The sequence below is a fragment of the Panthera tigris genome, chromosome C2 (genome assembly GCF_018350195.1).
Source record: "Panthera tigris isolate Pti1 chromosome C2, P.tigris_Pti1_mat1.1, whole genome shotgun sequence".
Lineage (NCBI taxonomy): Eukaryota > Metazoa > Chordata > Mammalia > Carnivora > Felidae > Panthera > Panthera tigris.
The window spans coordinates 72,778,673-72,803,293 of record NC_056668.1 but is presented as its reverse complement, the minus strand read 5'-3'; the positions used below and the strand labels follow the sequence as shown (position 1 = coordinate 72,803,293).

The window sequence follows — 24,621 nt, the reverse complement described above, 5'->3', positions numbered from 1 at the left end:
CAGCCAGTTTCACCTTGCCACTCGTCACCTGCCACCCGGCCTCCAGGCCCCAGTTCCCTCCTCTCAACATTTAGCAGTCAAAAACAAATGCCCTAGTCACTCCCCACTTTTTCCAGCACTCACTAAAGAATACATTTAGTGATCTCTTTAAAGCAGTCCCTACATAGTGGTTATAATCATTCCTTAATTTACCTCTTTTACAAAAGAGGAGGTTTGGTTTTGTTTTTGTTTTTTTTTTTACATTTAATGCTAAATTTTCTGGCAGTACGAGCCAATTTTCTACAGTATAATGTTTTCCACCTCAAAAGATAAGAGAAGGTAGGAGACAGAAGGAAAACAGCCAAAGGATGGAAGAGATGGAAGGAGAGAGAGGAAACTACAGCATCAGGATGGTGCTGTGAAGTCTTAGGATGTGCTGTCTGGTCTATCTACTCACCGAGAGGTCCACTAACTGTAGACCAGTTGGGCCTTCTTCACCAGATTCCTTCTTCTGTTCTGTTTGTGTGGTAATCTCCCATGACCATTGACCTCCCAAAGAACACCGCAGTCTTACCAAGAGTGGCACCCAAAGGGATGCACTTAGCCAGCCCCAGCTTCAATGTGACAGGCAGGAAGTGGCCCCAGGCAGGGGGCCTGCCCCACGAGGTCCCCACTCCCCTCTTGGCTCTCTGGCAGGGGACACAGCTGGAGCCCAAGCAGGGATCCATGGTACCCTACTAGCTCGGACCAGTCAGACTCCAGGATGGTCTCCACCATTGGCCACCTTTCCTAGGTTTCATGAAACCCCTTGCCCAGGGCTTCCCTAGATGTGGCAAACCCCTTGGGTGGGAGGGAAGGGGCAGGGGAGTACAAAAGATGCTTCTAAGGGGCACGCAGACTACTCACTTTAATACTTATGGACTGATTTTGGTATGTAAAATACTAGAAAATTAGCGAAAACACTTCAGAACTATGATTTCACAGATAACACCTAAAGAGAGGAAAAGGAAAAAGATGTAAAGAGGAGGAGCCGGTTTAAAATACACATTAAGTAGGTAACGCGGCAGGCAGTTATGGGATTTGGGCAAAAACCGTGAAGGAAACGTTCCAATGACCTGACTCTGGAGACACTGCTCCGTGTGCATCACCTCTTTTCGTGGGTGAGATGATGTGTTTAAAATGCCAAGCACAGCACCGACAGCCCGGAGGCGTTCACAGCCTGAGCGCCTGCCTTCCCCAAGGTCGGCCTGGCTGGCGTCAGAAGTGGATCTCCTGGCTCCTCCAGGGCCCCTCCACCAACCCCTCCTGCAACTTCCAGCCAAGAGCCCCGCCCCCACCCCAGGCACGTCAGGGCACCACACTCCTCTAACCTGCCAGCCAGGCGCTGGCACCTGTACATGGTGGCACCACGAGGAAATGAGACGAAACGTGTGTCAGCAGCAACGTGGACAAATAGGAGCTCATCCCACCCTTGCCGTGACCATGCCCTCCATAAAGGGGACGTCGCCTGTCCAAGGCCACCTGCTGGATGGCTGAGGCCCAGATCTGAGCCCAGGCCTTTTTGATCCTAGAATGCGAGCAACCTGCCAGTCACAGGGGACTGCCCTCATTCCATCTTTCTTCTTGTATTCCCTCACTGGGGGCAGAGCCCCACTGACTTTCCAGCCTTCTGGAAGCCACAAGGCCGTGCCTGAATGACGTCTAGCGTAGAGGCCCTCGTGCCCCTAAGCAGCCTTTCCCTGGAGGGTCCCGAATCCCGCACTCCCCCCAACCCCACTGCTTGTGCCTGTTCAGGCCACTGTCCTCTCTCCTCTGGGCCAGGACACCAGCCTTGTAACGTGTCTCCCCTTCGTTGTGTCCTCCACACAGTGGCCAGAGTGGCTCTTCTCCACTGAAAACCCAGCCACAGCCCCTCCCATCACCAGTCAAAGCCAGCATCCTCACCGGCCCTTCTGTGTTCCTCCCGTAGGGCCCCCAAGCTGCTCCCCCACTGCCACACCAGGTGACCTGCCACCCTGGCCTACACTCTTCCTCATGGCTGTGTGACCAGCTCCACTTCTTCAGGCCTCTGCTCAAATGCCACCTTCTCAGTGATGGTGTCCCTGCCTATCAACTAGAAATTATGACTGCCCCACACTCCTGAGGCCTCTCATCCTGCTAATGTACTGTGTAACTTACTCACCTCCTAGAACATGGCACAATTTCCTCATTTGCTTATCATGGAACAAGAAACAGATGAAATGAAACCCAGCCCTTTTTGAGCCTCTGTCCAGGCAGCAATGTAGACAAATGTTACTAGCTCATTTAATCCTCTTCCTGCCAGAATGTGAGTTCAACAAAGGCAGGACATTTGACTTGTTCTGCCTCTTCTGTTCATTGATACACCCAGCATGTTTCAATGTCCTGGGGCACTGCTGGCACCTATCGGACTCGCAGTAAGGATGGCTCAGTGAAGGTTTCACAGAGCAGCCACATTGCAGCTATATGGAACTTAAACATGCTCATCACCATGAAAGCAGCGTTCCCTTGCTCTGGCTTTCCTGAGTGTCCCCCAAGGACCAGCAGCAGCCCTTGGCTTCCCCTCTGTTGGTATTAATCTGCTTTGGCCCTAAGCCCCTGGGATCCAAGGATCTTCCCTCAAACTGTATGAGATAACAGACCACTTCACTGAGGGGATGGATTCACAGCACAGGGAAAAGACCGGTCACCAAGGAGCACCAGGCCACTGCCACCCTGCAACGGCAGGCCCCCAACCTCCACTCAGAACCCTCCCCCCTACTCAGCTGCCAGAGGCTCAGGCCTAGCGGCCCGTGGCTAGAAAAGTGGAGACCACTTTGCTAATCGCGAAAGTACAAGTGGGAGGGCAACGTGTGTGGAGCCAAGAGGCCACACGGGTCACTGATGCAACCCTCACGTTTCAGACAGGGAAACTGAAGCCCAGGGAGGGGAAAGAGGCTCTCCCCAGGTTACACGGCAGGTCACTGCCCCACCGCCAGGCCCTGTGCCATCTCAGACAGCACTGCAGCAGTGGAGGTGAGACTCAGGAAAAGGGTACTCCACCTCTAGCCGGAGGCACCCTCCTCTCTGCGCTCTGCCACAGAGATTCTGGAGATGCTGGGGAACACTGGTCCAAGTCTCATCGTGACCAGAACACTCGGGGTGGTGCTAAGGAACACTCAGGTTTGCCCTCAAAGTGTCCCTCCTATCCTATTCCGAAAGTGGCCCTCAAGGTTCTACCTCCTGACACAAAGACAGCAGGGCCCACGCCAGGAAAAGGAGTCTGCGCACCAAATGCTCGGGAGAACGTGGAGCGGGCAGGGAGCCCCGCCCGGGGCAGGAGCTTACCGGAACTCGGAAAGACGCGCAGACTCCTGACCAGGAGATGCCTGTCCACACGTGGGCCCTGGAGAAACTCGAGCACATCTGTACACGCGGACACGTACCTGACGTTCACTGCGGTGAGGTCTGGGGTGACAAAAAGGGAAGAAGCCAGCCACCTCTAGCAGGAAGATGGAGAAACGGGTCTGCCCATAAGGAAATCCTACACGGCAGTCAAAGTGCATGAACAAGACCCATGCATATCAACTTGGATAAATCCCGAAACCATACACTGAATGAAAAAGAGAAGTATCAAAAGGATATATAGAGAATATGTTTATAACTGTTTAAAATATAGAAAGCAATAAAAAATACACATACACACTTTTGGGGACACATATATGTGTGGTAAAAGTACAAAATCACAAATTCCACAAAGCTCACCACCTTCTCATGTATGCTAATGAACACCTCTGGAGGGGTAGGATGGGGAAGAAATAGGAGTGGGCTTTAAGGTAGAGCTATATTTTATTTCTTAATAAAAAAGAATCTGAAGCAAATACAGCAAAATGTTAACACCTATTTAACCCATATAGTATAAACATAATCTGTTACATTTTTTCTGGATTTTTCTCTGTTTTGATGTGTCATAAATTTTCAACGTATGAAAAAATGAAATACTAAAAAATAGAAGACAGAATACAAAGAGGAAAGAAAGCAGGGTTGCAAAATGTAAATTAGCTGAAAAACTCTGTAGGATAGAAAGCCAACAGAGTGGGCAACTGAGGAACGTTACTGCTGAGTCCTGATTTTCAGATAGAACTTGTGGGCACAGGACCCACTCTGGGCCATGAGGTATTCCTTACAGAGAGTCAAGGAAGAGCTCCAGGGAACGATTCAAAAGAAGGAAAACACCACACACACAGAGATGTTCTCTGTGGCATATTTAGAGTGTGAAAAATCAGAAACTCCCAAAACAGTTTACAAGAGAAATATAATAATGCACTATAACCAGACAAACAATAAATACGAGATAAGACAGAAAGATGGGAAAACATTCTTGAGCTACACCATCACGTGTGGGTCCCACAGTAAGTGAACCGAGCAGACAACCAAATGTCCCAGCTGTACCAAAAGTATGCCTGTGGGTGGGCAAGACTCAAAGGCGACATGGAAGAATAAAGATGGTTTATTAGAATTAGAGGCATAGTTTTATACTCTCACAGAAGCAGGTCATGAAGGGCTCTCAGTGGGGTCAGCTCCTTGCTCCCACCTGCCCACTCTCCGCCCCTCCAACCCACCCACTCTCTCCCCCTAACCCGCCTACTCTCTCCCCCCAACCCACCCACTCTGTCCCCCCAACCCACCCTCTCTCCCTGCAACCCACCCACTCTGACCCCCCAACCCACCTACTCTCTCCCCCCCAACCCACCCACTCTCTCCCCCCAACCCGCCTACTCGCTCCCCCCCAACCCACCCACTCTGTCCCCCCAACCCACCCACTCTCCCCCCGCAACTCACCCACTCTGTCCCCCCAACCCACCTTCTCTCTCCCCCTCAACCCACCCACTCTCTCCCCCCGACCCACCTACTCTCTCCCCGCCAACCCACCCACTCTCTCCCCACAACCCGCCTACTCTCTCCCCCTAACCCGCTTACTCTCTCCCCCCACAACCCACAGCCCAGGAACCAGGCAGATTCCTTGAACGGAATGCTCTCGTGGGGCGGTAAGAATCCCCTTCCATAATTCCAGGCTATAGCAAGCCCCGCAAAGATTTCCATAAATCCATTCCAGATGCTACACATGTCACAGAAAAGGGCTCGGGAGTCAACAGCTCCGGAAACCAAGAGGTTAAGCAGCAGGGTCATCGTATTTCATCTCCCAGAGCCAGCTGCTTGAGACACAGCTTTTGCTTTAGGTAAAGAGAAATGTTTTCATATTGTATTTGTTCTCACAGTCTAACAACTTTCTGAGAGATCCAGATTAGTTCATAACTTCAGTTGTGCACGTTTCTGATCAAAGCAAAAGCTGTTCCATGAGTCTGAAGAAGTAAACGGAATCAACCTCCAGAAACATCTTATGTCCTCCGCAAATACTGCTCACTAACCTCAATTAACTGTTTAGCTGTTTGCTCTTCACTAATGAAGGGAGTCACTAGCTGAGTTGAGTTTTAAACCGGCACACTTAGAAATGATGCTCTCAGACAACTCACAGTGGTTTCTGCCATCAGCTCACACCAGGAGACTCCATGGTAGACCGCAGGGTGACCAGTGTCCCTGAGGCTGGGCACTGTGTGACCACGCTGCCAGGGGGCAGCCCACATGCCCAGCCATTGCCCCTCGCCTTTCCACAGGCACAGCTGGACCCCAGTGGGTGATCAGGGACCTGAGATTTTGGCTATGACTCAGATGTCAGCAGTGGCTGACCAAGGATTGCCAGTTCTCCAGCACTCCATTCCCAGAGACCCAAGACCAAAGTCCCACCAAAATAACAATCACAGGGCACTGGTCCACTTCCCTCCTGGGGCATTTCCAAATCACTGTCTCCTCTCCAGGAGCCATTCTCTTGAGCAGAAAGCTTGTTCTTTTTCCACTGGGAGGAAACTGGGGACCGCAGGGTGTAACCCCACTGGGCTCAGTGACCATCCTGCTCTTACTTGGCATGTACACAGAATACAATAAAGTATGTGGGCCAGAGGATCTCTGTGCCAAACTTGCCCTTTTAGGAGACAAACCTGAGCACCCATGCAGCCAACTTGGGCGTGGCCACCTACAGCGGGATCTGACCTGTGACACTGGCTGAGCAGAGCAGGTGCAGACCAGCAGTGCAGGCTCATGAGATGGCATTCGGGGGGTGGACCCAGGCAGGGTCTGGCTGCTGGAGGTCAGGACACAGACCTGGACAGGATTCATGGGGAATAGGGCAGCCATGCCCAAGGTCCACAGAAGACACCTAGTATGTGTTGGGTACAGACAGATCCTTTAATTCCATCCCCACAACATTTTGAGGCAGGTGCAGGTAAGGAAGGAGTTCAGAGAAGGCAAACAGCTACCCACTGCCTCCTTAAGGGAGGAGCTGCATCCTGACCCAGACCCATCCACAGTCAGCACCATACTCATTCAAGAAACACATGCCCGCCCCCCCCCCCACCCAGGCTGTATTGGGAGGGGGAGCAGACACGCACTGCACCCTTGAGGCTTCCCATGTGGCAGCTTCACCAGCACTGCACACGAGGCCTTCAGAGAGCATGGGCTCTGCAGGTGGGGTGCTTGAGCTGCACCTTAAAGGCAAGCTGGGCAGCAAAAGAGCGGAAAAAGAAGTACCCTGAGCGCCTACTGTGTGCCATGCGGATCAGCTTACGTAATGGAGAGCCCGCTCCCTGACCCCCAGAGATCCTCATGACAGACACAGCAGGACTGGGGTTGATGGGGTGCAGACCCCGCAGGAGATGACAGTGGGATTCCTTACACCAGCCCCCCGGCTCTGGGGCCTGCACCCAAGGAGACCCACTCAGCTTCACCGCGGAGCGGCTGCTCAGTGGGGTGTGAAGCAAAGCCAGTCTGTGTAAACGACACACAGACGTGTGCAGGGCAGGGTGGGCGAGGCCCGAAAAATCGGTCAGGCTACGAACAAAAACAGAAGACAAACAGGCATACGGAGACCAGCACAATCCAGGACTGGCTTCAGAAACACAAAAAAGGGAAGGCAGGGGCAGGAGACCTGGGTTCCGGCCCTGAGCAAGTCGCTTGGCCGCTCTGGGCCCCAGTTTCCTCATAGGTTACATGAAGGGACAGGACTACACAACCTGTCTAGTTCTCTCCAGCGCTGACCTCCTATTACTTGCAGCCAAACCAGGGAGGTGGGGTTCCAAGCATCATGGTCCTCTGAGACCTACATGCTCACAGAGGCTCCCAGCTGGTTCTACAGGGCAGAACCTAGAGGAGGGAGGAGATCTGCCCCACACAGGCTCTGAGGTTCCCCTGCCCTTCGCAAGCCACCCAGCGGGCCCCGAACCTACTGACAAGGGGAAGAGGCCCCAGCAGGCAGCAAGCACGGGGCACCAGGCCTCCTGGGATCCCCAGCCCTCACAGAGCACTCCCTTTCAGAGATAGAATGACCCACCAAAATAAACAGACATCACAGGCACTAAGGCAGAGTGCTTAAGAGGCAGAAAGACTGCTCAGCCCCTTTAGCTGTATGGCTGTGAGCAAGCTACTAAACCCTCTTCGGGCTCAGGATCTGTGAAACCTCTGCCTAGGGGAGAATACCTCCCTCCTCAGAGGTCTGATCACTCTGAGGATTAAATAGAGGGAGGGGAGAATTTGGCGCGGCCCCTGTCACTTAAATGGTGGCAACGGCTGCTATCAACAATGACAATGGTAAATGTCTGAGAGAGCTTGCATGACTCCACACTCCAAGCCAGGGGTAAAGGCCGAGATATGAATCAGTGTCTCCCAGAGAGGGAGGGAAGAGTCAGCAAGGAGGACCTGGTCAGAGCCATTCCAGGAACTACACCAGAAAGAGGTGAACCGTGGCTTTAAGACCCACCCCCGATCTCTTACCCTCGCACTCAGGAAAGGTCTAGGAAGGACCTTGTTCCTTTATAATTTCTAGCACCCAGTTTCCACATGCCAGTAAGAGAGCCATGGAATATTATTCAGGGCTGAAACATCCCTCCCCATCTTACAGATGAGACACTGAGGCTCAGAGACACTGAAAGGCCTTGTCAATGGCATCCAGGGTCAGAGAGAGCACTAGAACCCAGGAACATGATACCTGGGCAGGACTCTGCCCACCACACCTCAGCTCAAAGTGTCGGCCCCAGGTACCACCTACCAGCTGGGGGCTCTGGGCAGATCAAGAGGCCACAGCAGCCCTACCCTCTCTACCTGCATAAGGTGCAAGAGGTAAGTAAAACCCCAGGACAGAAACACAAGCCAAGCCCCTTCCACCTCCCCTAGACCAGCATCAGTATCTCTTCTTAGTAATACAAGGGAGATAGTTCTGAAACCCAAAAAGAATCTCCAACACACACCTGGCTCTTCCCAGCTGGTCTCAGGTTGGACAACTTCCTGTCTGGAGAACTTATAACAAAAGGCACAAGGAAGGCTTCTTTAAATCAAGAGGCTTCCATAGATGGCCAAGGACTCCAAATGTTGGCCAGACACGTGCTGACAGAATGTTGGAGAGGAAAACGGATGCCCAGCAGCCCACTCCTCACTTCCCAGAGGCCCCAGGAGGCAGCCTCACAGCCTGCATTTGTACTTCGGTGCACAAGTATGCCGGCAAATTACCTCCTCCAGTTCACCAAACTTGTGCAGCCTCACTCTACCCTGAGCCCTGGGCTATATACTACATCCTGGAAACACAGAATGAAGGAAGACACAGCCCTGGCCTCCAGGAGCTTGCAGAGGGGCCGATTTCAGCAGAGTGGGAGCTCAGAGGAGAAGGGCCAACATAGAGATGGTCAGGACTGGCTTCCCACATGGCTGGAATCCACCAGAGCTTAATCTTGAAGAGTAAAAAGCTAAGCAGATAAAGAAGGGAGGGGTGGGCGTTCCAGGAGAGGAAGTGACTGAGCAGAGTCTCAGGGGCATGAACGGCTCAGGGTGGACCAAAACTCTGGACAACTGAGTAAGGTAGAGCACTGTCAGAGAAGGCCAGGCCAGGCTCTGTGGCTCCTTCTGACTGTTCTGGAGTCCTGATTGCCCACTCTATGTCTGACCACCGCCAACCAGCCAGAAAGCCAAGCACTCACTCAGCCAGATGGCCCTTCTCCTTCTGGTCATGACTCTCCTGCCAGGTACAAGAGACAAGGCCAGTCTATTGCCCCAGCTGCCTCAGTTTCCCCCTCTGTAAGATGGGGAACTTACTATGCATGCCCATCCCCAAAGCTCCCTGACTGCCACAGACAGACCCTATATCCTCACAAGGCCAGTCTCAGGCACACCAGGAGTCCCCTGCCCTGTGTCTTCCTGCCCCCCAGACATCAGGTGGTCTGGGGCACCCTGAGCAAAGCTTGCACCACGCCTAATCCTGCACAGGTTTTTCAAACAATGACTAATCCACTTGTCCATCTGCCAAAGCCTACAAAGCCCCTCAGATTCCCACACTGACCAGGACTCAAAGAGCCTGGCCATCTGGGCAGGTTTCACAGAACTACATCCCAGACTACCATGATGATCTGGCAAGAGCAAGGGCCCTGCACAACACTCAATGGAGTATGAGCCACAAACGGTAAGGCCCAAGACCCTGCTAGGAGGGATGGGTGGGAACGAGGGATATGAGCAAGTTCTGGGGATAGGCAGGTCTCTCCAGTAGCCTAGCTTTTCAAAACCATTTAGGGGCGCCTGGGTGGCTCAGTCGGTTAAGCATCCGACTTCAGCTCAGGTCACGATCTCACAGTCCGTGAGTTCGAGCCCCACGTCGGGCTCTGGGCTGATGGCCCAGAGCCTGGAGCCTGCTTCCGATTCTGTGTCTCCCTCTCTCTCTGCCCCTCCCCCGTTCATGCTCTGTCTCTGTCTCAAAAATAAATAAACATTAAAAAAAAATTAAAAAAAAATAAAATAAAATAAACCACTTATTATTTGACAGAATTCTCAAAAACTTTATGAACAATTACTGTGTGCAATCAGACCATGAAAACAAATCAAACACCATTAAAAAGAGATAAACAAATCTGAATAATGCTTGTTTATAGTTTACTATAAACAAGTTTGAGATGGAACCTTCTAGAAACTTCTAGAAAGGAACATTCACAGAGAAGACTCCATCCCTCAAAAGACACAGGAGGATCATCCATGTTGCCTACACAAAGACTATAAAGGGCAGGCTCCAGCTTCATCATCACAACAGGAAACAACAGCACCCACTCCAGAACACAGGCCAAATCAAGCTGGCATTTGCTGAGCCTCTACCCAGAGTCAGGCATGTGCTAGGCACGCTGGGGAAGGGAAAGATGAAGACTGGGGCCTCATCCTCCCAGCAGAAAAGAGAAAGCAAGGGCACAACTGAACACCAAATGAGGCAAGTATCCAGTGTTTTCAGTGGAGCATACACAGTGCATTGTTTTGTTTTTTTTTTTAATTTTTTTTAACGTTTATTTATTTTTGAGACAGAGAGAGACAGAGCATGAACAGGGGAGGGTCAGAGAGAGAGAGACACAGAATCTGAAACAGGCTCCAGGCTCTGAGCTGTCAGCACAGAGCCCGACACGGGGCTCGAACTCACTGACCGCGAGATCATGACCTGAGCCGAAGTCAGCCGCTCAACCGACTGAGCCACCCAGGTGCCCCTACACAGTGCATTGTTAAGAGCAGTTGGGGGTTGGAGGGGAGGATCAGAGAAGAAGAGAACACTGTAGTCTGGGAAACTGAAGAAGACTCAAAAGAACATGAGGACACCCTGTGCTATAGTCTGAATGTTTATACCCCTGCCCCAAATTCCTATGTTGAAATCCTAAATCCCAGTGTGATGGTGTTTGAAGGTGGGGCCTTGGGGGAGTTGCTTAGGTCATGGGGGCGGAGCCCTCACGAATGGGATTAGTGCTCTTATAAAACAGACCCCATGTGAGGGCACAGCAAGAAGCTGGCAGTCTACAACCCAGAAGAAGGACTTTGCTGGCACCTTGCTGGTACCCTGGTCTTGGACTTCCAGCCTCCAAAACTGTGAGAAATAAATATCTCCTTTGTTTTTAAGCCACCCAATCTGTAATATTTTGCTACAGCAGCCCCAACAGACTAAGACATCATGAAATAAACATGGGCAGAATGCGGTTTTGCAAGCCAGTTCCACTGCCTTCCGACTGAATCAGTAAGCATTGTGCCTTCTAAAGTGATGAGGGAAGAGTCCCTCCTCCCAACACACTACTTAGGAACCATTAGTAGCAGTCACCATTTATTACCCAGCCACCTGCTGCAGGCCAGGCCTCCAGCTGCCTCATTTTATCTCACAGCCACCTGTAAGATCATGTCTGAGGGGAAAGAGGTCAGGGGATTATATCTGGGGCCCTGCTGTTCCCAAATGTCACAGACTCCGTTGGAACACAGGTCTTGGGCTCCAAGCCATGTGCTCCTGCCCTGGCTGGCACAGTACAGACTCTGCTGGTGGCAGAAGTGGTGATGAGCTCCAGTGAGGAGAGGAAGAGGAGGCCAGAGGCGGAAAGTGTACTCCCAGGCTGGCCAGACCAGCGCAGGGCAACAGAGGCCAGCCTCCAGGCTCCCTCCAGCCTCTGTCCCACCAGCAGGAGGATCACTTCATGAGGCTGCTTAACAGTAATCACCCCAATAAATAAAATAAATGGCTTCAATTTAAAGCACATTATGTTAACAGCAGGCTTTGTGCCAGCTGACGGGGCCTGGCTCCGCTGCTCAGAACAAGCACCTAAAACAGGGATGGGTACACAGCGCTGCCTCCAGTGAAAAGCCCTGCTCCACACAGTCAAGCAATAGGGACACAGTGACCGCCCCACCAGGAGGATCATGCCCCTCACCCCACCAAGTCTGCGTGGCAAGACTGGAGACTCCCACCACTCCCCCAACTTTCCACCGAGGGCCAAGCAGGATACCTGGGGCACAGACAGAGCACAAGGATCTCTCAGGAGCTCCAGGTGGGGAAGAGGGACTGCTCTTTCCCCCAAGGGGCAGGCCGCCCCCCTTCTCCCAGAGGGCCCATCCATGCTAGGTGTGATGTGGATCCTGGGTGGATGCACCCGGGGAAGCTGAGAGGCTGTAGGCAGGGCCGCTGAGGGTCACTTAGTGGGGACAAGGTCAGGCCGGAGGAGGCTCGTGATGCGCAGACACCCAGCCACCACCGCCCCCATCCACACGGGTCCCTCGGACTGCGACGCCAGGAAACACTGATGTCTTCTCCATCCGGATGCAACCATCCAGCTTCTGTTTCATCTACCTTTTTCAAACGGCCTCATCAAAGCTGGTTTACACCGGGCACAGGAAGGAAATGACTGCCCACGATCGCCGGGCAGACTCCCTTTCATTTCAATCTTCCTTTCCAAAACCTGGGGGGAGAGGGCGAGACGCTTGTGGAGAAAGAACAAAAACAGCTCTGCGTGCGCCCCAGGCTTCCGTGGTGGGAGAGCAGTGCGGGCGGGCGGCTCCGGCGCGGCACCGGGCCCAGTCAAGCAAACACGAGGCAGGGGCGCCCTCCAGTGGCCACGCGGAGAGCCACACGCGGCTCCTCGGGCCTGGGAGGGGACCCTGCTGGGCAGGCGAGCAGCTGCCCCCTTACTGCGTCTCAAGAACAGGGCCAGGACAGGCAGGGGTGGCTGGGGGCCCAGTGTGGGCTGCACTCCTGTAGCTACTCTAGCCTCCTGACCTCCTGGCCTGGAGACCTACGCACTTATTCTAGCGCCGGAGCTCCCTCCAGCACATACCCCCAAGCAATGGACACACCACATGGGTTCACTCCAGGGATACAGCTCCCCTAGGACTGACCCCTCAGTCCCTCTCAGGTACAAGGCTGCTGGAAAGCTAGCCCCCAACAACCAGCAGGACTCTGGCCTCCCCTTCCCAGCCAGAAAGATCCGTGGGGACACAGTGCAGTGAGGCCTATTTGGAATGGGTGAACACAGACAGGCCCAGCACCTGGCAAGCTCTGCCGGGGGTGGGGGTTAGGGTGAGCTGGCTCTCAACCCGCTCTCCCAAAAGGGAGCAGAGGCTGCTGATTACACTGATGCCCAAACAGAAGACGGAAGGGCCGGGGCTGATTCTAACCCCAGCTCTGTGTGGCACTGAATAAGTCATTGCCTGCTCCACCCCAGGTCTGCCAGCTCACTGGGAGGGCACTGTACCCAGAGGTTCGGAGTTTCCTTCCAGTTCCAAAACTTGGTGGTTCTGCAGTGTTCTGGGAAGGCAAGGGAGAGTTACCAGCTCGGTCTTTGTTCAGTTTGATGTAATTGGGGCCTCCAGGCAGGGGGACGATACAGATTTCGAGGTGGGCTATGGCCCAGCCCTCACTGGCTCCCACTCTTGTGGGCATCAACCCCTCCCTAAAGCATGTCACACAGTCCAGCCCCAAGACTTTGTTTGAGACCTCAGGTAAGTCAGCTGACCTATCAGCCTCGGGGGCTCCTCCCCTGTCACAGTAAGGCTCAAGTGAGACGTTTGTAAAAGCATTTTTATATACGCTAAAGCACTGAACAAATGTTACAATTATTCTCCTAATCAAGTCTTCATCCGAGTAACACCACCTCATTGATTTTAGGGACAACGTTACTATACACATTGGAAATTTCTAAACTGTATGCTTCAGAATATAAGCGTTTCCAGAGATGCTGTAACATCTTTCCAGGTGGGGAGGGGAGAGTCAAGACACCTGGTCTTTCTTGTAAAATGCATTTTGGTAAACACATAGGAAAAATACCAAATACATTTACACAGTTGTCCTTATCAATATATAATCATCTCACCATTAGTCATTAGGAAAATGCAAATCAAAACCAAAACGGGATGCTACTTAACAACATTGAGAATGGCTATGATCAGAAAGACAGACAAGGGGCGCCTGGGTAGCTCATTTGGTTGAGTTCTGACTCTTGATTTTGGCTCAGGTCATGATCTCCCCATTCGTGAGATCGAGCCCCATGTCAGGCTCCACACTGTGAATGTGGAGCCTGCTTGGGATTCTCTCCTCTCTCTCTGCCCCTCCCAACTCATGCACCCCCACGCTACTCTCAAAATAAATAAATATTAACCAAAAAAAGACAGCAAGTGCTGGTGAGGATGTGGAGAAACTGGAACCCTCATACCCTGCTGGTAGGAATGAAGAATGGTGTAGCTGCTTTGGAAAACAGTCTAGCATTTCCTCAAAGGCTAACATATGACCTAGGCATTCCATGCCTGAGTATATACTCATGCATACACATAAAAACTCACAAACAAATGTTCACAGCAGAATTATTCACAATAGCCAAAAAGTGGAAACCACCCAAATGTCCCTCAATTAATGAACGGATAAATGTGGCCTGTCCATACAATGGAATATTATTCAACCATAAAAAAGAATGGCGTACTGATACGTGCTAAGTGAAAGAAGCCAGATACAGAAGGTCACACACCGAATGAGTCCATTATTATGAAATGTTCAGAACAGGCAAATTTATAGAACTAGAAAGCGGTTTCATGCTTGCCAGTGCGAGATAAAAAGGGGAACGGGGAGTGACTGTTAATTGGTACAGGGCTTCTTTTGGGGGTGATGAAAATGTTCTGGAATTAGTGGTCATGGCTGAACAATCTTATGAATATTAAAAACCACTGAACTATTTTAAAGGGGTGAGGTTTATGGCATATAAATTCTATCTCCATTTAATTGCAAAAAAAAAAAAATGTGGTTATCTGTCTTTTGAAAAATGATCTATGGGAACAGAAAACAGAACACAGTGAGGAATTACTGATGTCCAAAGCCTGAACGTTCCATTTGCACACTGAGGCCTTCAGAGCATTTACCAATAACCCATATATCAGTGTGATTCATCTAGAGGATGATCCCTGACCTATGTTATGGGTTTTGCCTTCTAATTTTAACACATTATCAATGTTATTATCTGTGAAATTATCAGAGTCTATTGTATAGGATACGATAATACCACATTCCTTACAGATCAATGACTGAAGTTTTTCATGAGAAGCATGCATTGATACACAAAATACTAGTTATTTCATGAACATATTCTAATTTAAAAGACTTCCACTAGTAAGTGTGTTTGGTAGATAACACTGTTCTCTAAATTCTATAGTATAAAATGTCAGCCAATCTTTTTTTGTTTGTTTGTTTATTTTGAGAGAAAGAGAAAGTGCTCGTGCTCACACCCACACGTGAGCAGGGGAGAGGCAGGGACAGAATCCCACGCAGGCTCTGCACTGTCAGCACAGAGCCCAACGGGGGGCTCCAACTCATGAACTGTGAGGTCATGACCTGAGCCAAAATCAAGAATTGGACACTTAACTGACTGAGCCACCAGGTGCCCCTTATCCTACCTTTCCAAACAGCCTCTCATTTCAGGATGTGTTTTTTCCAATCACCTCCTTCCCAGACTGTCTAACTTATTCACGTTTCATTCCAATGCAAGGTGCCCACTACTCTGGCAGGCCGATGAAGCTGCATTTCAGTGTCACCTGTTTGTCAACAGCTTCCTCAGTAAGACAGCCAGCATGGAGGTCTTAACGCTTCTTTCCAGCCCCGGCTAGGGGCTGAGGTGCTCATCTTTTCAAAGCCACTCAGTTTTGCTCATGCAGAAACCCTGGAAATGCCCCCATGTGTGCAAAGAGCCTCTGTCCAGCCACCCTAGTCCTCAGCATTCGCTCCTCCTGGAATCCAACAAGTGCTTTAAGTGCGGAAAGCACGTGGCTTCTTATTCCTAACTTGTCATCTGGGGACTGAGCAACCCAGCCTCATGCTGAGGAAGACGGGGTTTACAGGAGAGGGGCAGATCACGGAGAACTCTGGTAGGATTTCCTGGGTTTAACTAACACAGCCATCAGTCCATCAACTGTGAATATTTACTGAGCACTTTGAATGTGCCAGGAGCTGTGCTAAGAAGATAACGGTGACGGGGGGAAGAGGGAGCACCTCTGTTCCCCCTGTTTCGTGTCTTCTGCGCTCCTGGCCTCTTGCTCTCCACTGTGAACACTAACACCTCCCTTCAGGCAAGAGAAGAAACTGATCTGATGGGTGAATTTGGAAGGCATGCCTGCCCTGGCCCCTTCCTCTCCCCTCTTCTGGAATTACCTGCGGAGAGCCTGCCCATCCCCGCAGGGAGGCCAGTGACTGTCCAGGGATGCCTGTCCCTCCAGAAGTTTGTCTGATTCTTGTGTTGCAGGTTAGCAGGCTGCCTGTCCAAGTCTATCACCTCCAACTTAGGCCAGAAGCAGGCAGGAGTGGCACTGACCGGGTTCCTGCCAACCTCCGTCAATGAAGAAGGTAAGTGCTGTCCCTGCCTTCCTGGAGATTATATTCTAGTAGGGAGAGGTAGCCTGCGAATAAGTGAGGATTGTTATTTTCTCAAACATGAGGAGCACACTCCCACGTGCAGTCTTCCCTGCCTAGAGTTCTCCCTTCTAGATGTCCAAAGGTCCACATGCTCACTTCCCTCAGTCCCTGCTCAAACGTCACCTCATTGGCGGGGCCCTTCCTGACCACCTATACCAAACAGCCATCTGCCCACCCCCGACACGTACACTCCCCATGCCCTTTACCTTCTCTAAACTTCTCACTGACTGGCTCTATATATACTTGATTTTTTGTTTCAAGTCTCTCTCCCACAGCTCCCCCACAACCCCAGAATGTAAGCTCCACCAGGGCAGAAACTCTGTTCCATTCCCACTGGTCACAGGCACAGGATAAGCGCTCAACATTTGTTGAGTGAATGAACAAATGAGGATGTGCTACCAGGCAGGTGAGGGGAAAGATAATGAGGGCTCAGGTGAGGCTGCGTTAGAAAAGGGGTTTTGGGAAGGCCTTCCTGGGCAGCTACCATCTGAGGGATGACACAGTGACAGAACAGGAGAAACACCACAAAGCAGCAGTACTGTGAGCAATACTGGTGAGCCCTGCCAGGCCTCTGCAGGGAGCTGGCCACCCCACAGAGAAAGGAGCGGATGACCATGGGTCCTGTCGGTGCTGAGGTCCCCAGGAGCTCTGGGGCCTGCTCACCGTGGTGATCTCCCCAGAAGTCAGCAGAGTGGGACCGTGCTAGGAGACTGCCCCCGTAGCAAGAGACAAAGCAGTACTGGGCTAAGTGCTCTACAGAATGGCAGCATCTCATCCTCACTGCTACATGGGAGGTGGGTGTGTGAGCCTCACTTACAGAGGAAGCTTCGGGGGATTACCCACCGTCACCCAGCTAGTAACTGGCCAGCTGGGGCTGGAACTCAGAGCTCACTCCCTCAGGACCATCTCCTGTCCGACCTGCTGAGTTTTACAGCAAGATAAGCTGTATATAAATGTGACACTAAGCGATGTGGGTTCCTGGATGGCAGGGGCTGTGCCTGACCCATGTCTGTGTCCCCATAGCTGTGAACCCAGGGTCCCATGGATAACACATGCTTGGTGATGCCCCAGGTGGGCTCCTGAGGGGACAGGGATGGCTGGTTGTCTACCCTGAAACCTGCTCTCCTCCCCTTCCTATTAACTGGACCCCTATTTTTAACTGAGCCCTCTTTGATTCTCCCTCCATCCTGCTACCACAATACAGATGTGATGGCTAAAGCGGTAGCAGCCATCCTGGCCCAAAAGGACAAGGGCCACTCCCCAGTGACAGTGAAACAGGGAGCTGCAAGGAGCCTAGGACACTGATGACTTCACGAAGCCCCCACGCCACCAAGAATGGCTAGCTCTGAACTTCCATTCGGATGAGAAATAAGGCTCAATCTTGCTGAAGCCTGAACAGTTTGGGGTTTCTGGCATATTCTATGAAACTCAATATGGCAAGGAAGGCTTATGAGAAAGGTAAGTCTTGACCTAAGTTTTAGAAGAGCAGGATTCCTCCTGACAAACAGAATGAGGCAACAGATGGCTCAGAAGCAGAGTGAGCAAAACCCCATGTGAAGGGACAGCTTTTCCCCCAGCCTAGGGAGGAAAGGCTGGGGAAGGAAGCCGAAGTCAGCTGCAGCAGGTCTAGAATTTGGAGAAGCCTGAGATGACAGTTCGCCAGGAGTCAGGAGGTTCTGAGGGGAAGTCATACCATAAAAGCATTTTCACAAGATGAATGTAGCAGTCTTTCCCAGGCCAGCAGAACTAGGACAGCCTGGATGACAGAGAGCTGTTCAGCCAAATGTTTCCTGAATGCCCATGTGCCAGGCGTCGTAGAGAACATACCTGACCTGGGTAAGACAGATGGACAGGACGGCCCAGCTGCTCCTCCATCCCTTACAGCAGTGACTCCCCTGCCTGCCTCTGCAGCTCTATACAAACTCGGGTTCCCAGGCCCCACCCAGGAGATTCTGACCCACAGGCTGGGACAGGGCCCAGGCTTCTGAACCTTTCTTTTTCTTATTTATTTTGAGAGAAACAGAGAGAGACCACGAGTGGGGAGGGGCAGAGAGAGAGAGAAGGAAAGAGAGAGAGTCCTAAGCATGCTCCATGCCCAACGCAGGGCTCAAACTCACAAACGGTGAGATCATGACCTGAGCAGAAATTAAGAGTCAAGACACTTAAGCAACGGAGCCACCCAGGCGCCCCCAGGATCCTGAATTTTTAATAAGCATGCCCAGGTTGACTGTGATGCAGTCAGTCCATGGAGCTGTTACACAGGCCAGAAGCAGCTCCTAACCTGACCTTGGAACACAGTGGGTTTGGATGCTTATTAAATATGTGAACAGATGACAGACTTCCATACTGTTAGGGGACAAACTAGATTTAGAAAGACTTTCAGTAATAATAGAAACAAGGGGACAGCTGGGTGGCTCAGTCAGTTTAGCATCTGACTCTTGACTTTGGCTCAGGTCATGATCCCAGGATCATGGAATTGAGCCCTGCATCAGGCTCCACACTGAGAGTAAAGCCTGCTTAAAATTCTCTCTCTCTCTCTCTCTCTCTCTCTCTCTCTCTCTCTCTCTCTCTCTCTCTCTCCCCCTGCCCCTCTCCCCAACTTGTGCTCTCTCTAAAATAAAATAATAATCATCGACACAAGATTTTTCTGGTTAAGTGAATAGTTTTTTAGCTAATATTTAATTACCCAAAATATAAGGCCACTAATAATGTTCTGTGATCTATTTCTGCAAGCATCTCAGCTAAAAGGTATTTCTGTTTCACTTGAAAATGGCCTTAGAAGAGACCTCCGGGTGTGAGAACATTTCCATGCTGGCTCACTGTAGCTCTGCTCTGCATCTTACAGACGTGGTGGAGTCCAAGAGCCCACCCTGAGGGTGGAGGCTATCTCCAGATAGTTGGGTAGGCAAGGAGCTACCTTCCTGTCCCCAAGATGTTCTAACATACTTCAAGGCAACTCTCCCTGGGAGTGAACTGTCCTTATCACCTTACCTGCTAGAAGATAAAGTGCTACTTAAAGAGGAAACATGGCACAAAGGGAGAGACAGTGGCCCAGGACATGGGTCTAGTCCTAGCCAGGTCAGTAACCCCCCAAGTGGCCTTGGGCAAGTCTCCTCACCCATTACGTTATATGCTCTTAAAGGTCCCAGGCCTGATGCAGCCAGGGTGAGAATTTCTACAGTTTCCTTCTTCTTAATTAATACCAAAAGGACAATTCTCAGTATAAAATGCACTCCCAGAGGCACCTAGGTAGCTCAATCGGTTGGGTGTCTGATTATTGATTCCGGCTCCAGTCATGATCCTAGTTTGTGAGATTGAGCCCCAAGTTGGGCTCTGTGCTGACAGTGTGGGGCCTGCTTGGGATTCTCTGTCTCCCTCACTCTCTGTTCCTCCCATGCACACACGCATGTGTGCACACTCACTCTCTCTCTCTCCTCTAATATAAATGTTTTTTTAAAGAGCACTCCAGGGCACCTGGGTGGCTCAGTCGGTTAAGCATATGACTTTGGCTCCGGTCATGATCTCATGGTTCACAAGTTCGAGCCCCACATCAGGCTCTTTGTCAGCACAGAGCCTGCTTTGGATCCTCTGCCTCCCTCTCTCTTCCCCTCCACTGCTTACTCTTTCTCTCTGGCTCTCAAGACAATAAATAAAGGGGCGCCTGGGTGGCTTGGTCGGTTGAGCGTCCGACTTCAGCTCAGGTCAGGATCTCAAGGTCCGTGAGTTCGAGCCCCGCGTCGGCTCTGTGCTGACAGCTCGGAGCCTGGAGCCTGCTTCGGATTCTGTGCCTCCCTCTCTCTCTGCTCCTCCCCTGTTCATGCTCTGTCTCTCTCTGTCTCAAAAATAAATAAACGTTAAAAAAAAAAAAATTATAAATAAATAAATAAATAAAAATTTTTTTTAAAAAACTGCATTCCCATATGTAAGGCATGATGTTCAGTGCTGGGGATACAACACTTAAGTCAGTGTCCATGCCCTTTGTCTACTTTGTCTTGAAAGGTAGACAAATAATTCATTCAATAATTATATAATTACAACAATGATAAATGTTACCAAGTACTTGGTGCTATGAGAGTGTGTAATGGGTGCTCAGGAAGGTTTACCAAGGAAATAACATTTACACTGAGACCTGAAAGCAGAATTTAGGGAATAGGGGTCAGGGTAGGGGTGGGGGCAGGGGTGCTCCAGGCAGAGGGAAAAGCCTATGTGAAATGATGCCAGAAGAAGCATTCCTTTCAGGAATATTCCAAACCTGAGGAAGAACTAAGATGCCCAATAAAATGAAGCAAACCTTTTAGGACCATACATTTAAAGAAAAAAAGAGCACCTTTTATCACAAACAGAAAACAGACTCATAAAATGTGAACTCAAAAGTAACAGGAACAATTTTACGCTGACACTGATAAACTCTTATCTGACCACAGCCATCCGGCTACAAAGCCCCCCGACCCTCATTTGTGATGCCTCAACACAGGTGGGATCAATTCCCTCAGGTCATCCGCAGCTGCTTCCAGGCCTTGGTGACCTGTGGCTGTCAGAACTGAGCACAGCAGAGGGAGGGAGAATGAAACGCAGACACCACGATGGGAGCCTGGCCCTAAAGCCAATATTTCTGGCGCTGAGTATGCACCAGGCATCATGCACGGGGATGGGAGATAAGACCTGATACATTCATAGCACCAGGGTATGCAAGGAAGACGTGCCTTGCAGATGGGGGTTCCCCGGGAGGCTCCAAAGAGGGAATGACATCTGAAGATGGCCAAACAGTGTGAACTACCTCTGTGCACCCAAATGTGCCTCTGTGCACAGACCGCAGCACAACATAGCAAAGGCCTGGAAGCTGGAAAGCCCTGAGTGCACAAGAAGCTGTGGCTGGAGCTCGAGATAAGGGGACAGGTAAAGATCTGGAAGTCTGCTTCCTCTGACTCCGTAAAGTGAAAAGATGACAATGCTGGCCTTCAGGGTGGTGTTTGGAGACGCGGTCAAATCCCAGCTCTGCCCAGAACAGCCCTTTGATCACAGGCTTTTGGCTTTCTCCCTTGAACCAACACAGAGTTTCTCAAGCATTAAAGTCCTAGGGATCACGTGGGACAAGTTGCCAAGTGTCACCCTGAGATCCCAATTAGGTAAACCGGGATGGGCCCCAGAGTGAAAAACCCCAGATCAGACAGTAGGTCCCAAGGACCTGAATTCTTGGCCTCCTACAGCATGAAGTCCATGGCCCAAGTGCCCTTCCCTGATTACGGTGAGCTCCAGACAGGCTCATTTGCTCCGGGCAGGACACAGACCTTGTATGCTATGGGGGGGGAAGCAGGAACAAAAAGCTGTGGAGGGCTGGGCACAGATTGTCCCCAAGTCTAGGGACATTCCCAGGGGAGGTGAAAGCTAAGTAAAGAGTGGCCAAGGGTCCAGGAGGAAAGGAAGGACATCCTGGGCAGAGAGCTTGTGTAAAGGCACATTCAGCACAGGCAAGATCTAAGGTGCACACAGGAGGACAAGAAGCCAGGTTGGAGAGGAGGGCTAGGCCCACAACACAGCCCACCTAGAAGCTGGGGCTTGATTCTGCAGGTAACGAAGAGCTACCAAAGACCCCGGAACCCTACAGGATCCTGGCAGCAGCTCCCCTTGTCACTCACTGGGCACAAACACATGGAACATTATTACTCTTGCTTCACTGCTCCTTCTCCCACCATCAGACTTCATCCTTTAGGATCACCTACTAGTCCTACCCAAAAATCAGAATTTGGATCCCCTCTGTGCAACCATCAGGTCAAAATGAGGCTAGCAATTTGACTGAAGTAATTAACACTAAGTCAGGAACAGTATCTCTGACAAGCAGAGCCAGGAGATCAAGGGAGATGATGGGGAGATGTGGGAGCTGCCACGGAGGCAGTTTGGTCCCGCCTGGGACAAGGTGGCCAGCTCTGTTGTGCTCTCCCCAGATCATACATATCTGTACCTCTTAGGGCTTTCTCTTCCTCCCTGAGAGGAACTGGTGGCTTCTCTAAATGGGTTTGTGACCCTCGAGAGTAGGGAAGAAGACAGAGAGGGGATGAGGTAGTTCACACTGGGTTTGGGCTTAGACAGTTCTGACCGAAATACCATAAGAGCTATGAGAATGTCACTGCGATTTCAGCAATTCAAGCGACCTAAGACCTGTCCAGCAGACTCTGCACAGAATGACTACTGGTGCCTTCAAATGACCTGGTCCAACCTAAAAAGTCAAAGACTGGGTAGAATGAAAAGAAGTGCAGACAGTGAAGACAGTGCTGAATCCTGCAAGGCTACCAGAGAGGGGGGGCGAGCCAATTCTAGAGGGAACAGGGACTTAGTGGGGGGAGACCGGGTCAGGGGTAGTCGGTTGACACCGCGGCTCCACGGCTCCACTCCAGCACCAGCCGAGTGCACCGGACTCCCGGACACGCCCCCCGGACGTCGCCCCCGGCGTACAGCAAACACCCATTTCGGGCAAAGCGAGAATGGCGGGGGGAGGGGGCGGTGGTGGGCATCCACCGGGAGCCTTCAGCCGCGGCCCCGCTCACCTTGCACTTGAAGCCGGCGGCGGGCGGCAGCAGCTCTCGAAGCAGGGCCTTGGCCACCTCGCGGCTGGCCTCCTCGCTCACGAAGTGCAGGTTAAGCACCTCGTGCGCCTCGAACTTAGCGAGGCGCAGCAGGGAGCGGAGCGCGACGCGGGCCTTGGCCTGCAGCGCGGCATTGTGTTCCGCCTTGGTGAACATCATCAGCAGGTGATAGTCCACCGGTCCGGCCACGCCGCCCTCCAGGCTCTTGGCCTTGGCGCCCGGGGCCGGCGCCACGGAGCCCCGCGCCACCTCCGGTGCGGGCGGCGTGGGCGCGGCAGGGGCCCCGGCGCGGGCCTCCTTCAGCCTCTTGGTGGCGCTGGAGAAGGTCTCCCGGCCCGAGCCGAGGTAGTAGAAGGCACAGACGGCCAGCGCTGCGGCCAGCAGAAGCGCGCAGTAGTGGGAGCGCACAGCGCCCAGGCGCGCCATGGCCCGAGGGCATGGGGGCCCGCCTCGCCGACCCATGCGCCACGGGCCGGCGGACCGAGCAGCCGGGGAGGGAGAGCCGAGACCAGCACCCTGGCAGCCACTTAGTAGCCTAGGCGGCGGACAGCGGCCATAACGGGGGCGGTGCCGCGCTGCCCGGAGCCAATCCTCGGGCGCTGATGCGCGGAGAGGCGGAGCCAGGGCCGCCGGGCAGCCGCTGGGTCCTAGATTTAGAGCGATTCGAGCTGGGAAGGACCGAGCCGGCGGGTAAGTATTCAGACTTGGAGAAAGCCAGCCGGCTGTAAGGTCTGTTAAAACTGGCCGTCCTAAATATCTAGCCCCAGACGCTAGATCTCGAAGCTGAGCCTTGAAAGGCATAGAGGCGCCCCAACGCAGGACTTTCGGTTAGCAAAACCACAAAACTGGACGCAGAAAGAGGAGAAAATTTTATCTCTATACGTTTCTGCCCCGAATGTTTGCAGGCTTTGAGCCCTCTCCCCGACTCCCTCCCTTCACACCTGGGAGACTGGCTGGGGCTAGGGAATTTAAACTCGCCAGCTCCTTCCTCATTCACGGTAAATGAGGAATTTCCTTGGGGTGGAAATGGCCTGCCCAGGGCACGGGCACCTGAGGCCGAACGAAGGCTATGTGAAGGATGTGGCCAGCAGGGGGACCCCGCTGCCCACGACTTCGGGAGAGACTCCTGAGCCCCAGGCGAGTAACGCCAGAGATGAAGTCTTTTTTTTTTTTTTTTTAACTGACTTGAAAAGAGCCTTAAGATGTACCAGGTAGTGTTTCAAAATTTTAACTGAGGCATACTGAGGTAACTTGCCCAAGGTCACAGAGTGGCGGTTTTGACCTTAGATAGTTGGACACTGACAACTACCCCATAAAAAACTCATTAACTTCAGTCTTCTAAGGACTGACGATAATACCATAGCATTTAAACATGTACAAATGATCTGCATGCTTGATAGACGTGGAAGCGAATGCACATGCACTGGTGAATTCTCACTCAGCAGTTTATTGTGCCATGCCGTTATTGGTCAAAGCATGGTACCCAGAACCACAATTCATCTCATTTTTAACTCTTGTTCGTTTCAATCGGGATAACACTTTTCTGAAAAAATACTGGAGCTCTGAAGCAAGGTTAGCAACAAATTCAATACATACTAGTCATCTTGTGTGTTGAGCGGAGCCCTGATACCTGAATTAACTCACTTGCATGATAGGCTCTTACTTGAATTCATTTAATCTACACAACCCTAAGAAGAGGTATTATTTGCACTTTACAACTGAGGAAATTGAGATTCA

General features: G+C 51.6%; 1 protein-coding gene across 1 annotated transcript in view; it reads right to left on the bottom strand.

The window, feature by feature from the left end:
- XXYLT1 (xyloside xylosyltransferase 1) overlaps positions 1–24,037 on the bottom strand; it is a 167,885-nt gene extending 143,848 nt beyond the window's left edge. The window contains exon 1 of the mRNA XM_042999008.1: positions 22,846–24,037. Coding sequence (XP_042854942.1) covers positions 22,846–23,685 — 840 coding nt within the window. The 5' untranslated portion in view covers positions 23,686–24,037. The remainder of the gene's footprint in view (positions 1–22,845) is intronic.
- Positions 24,038–24,621: the final 584 nt, after the last annotated feature.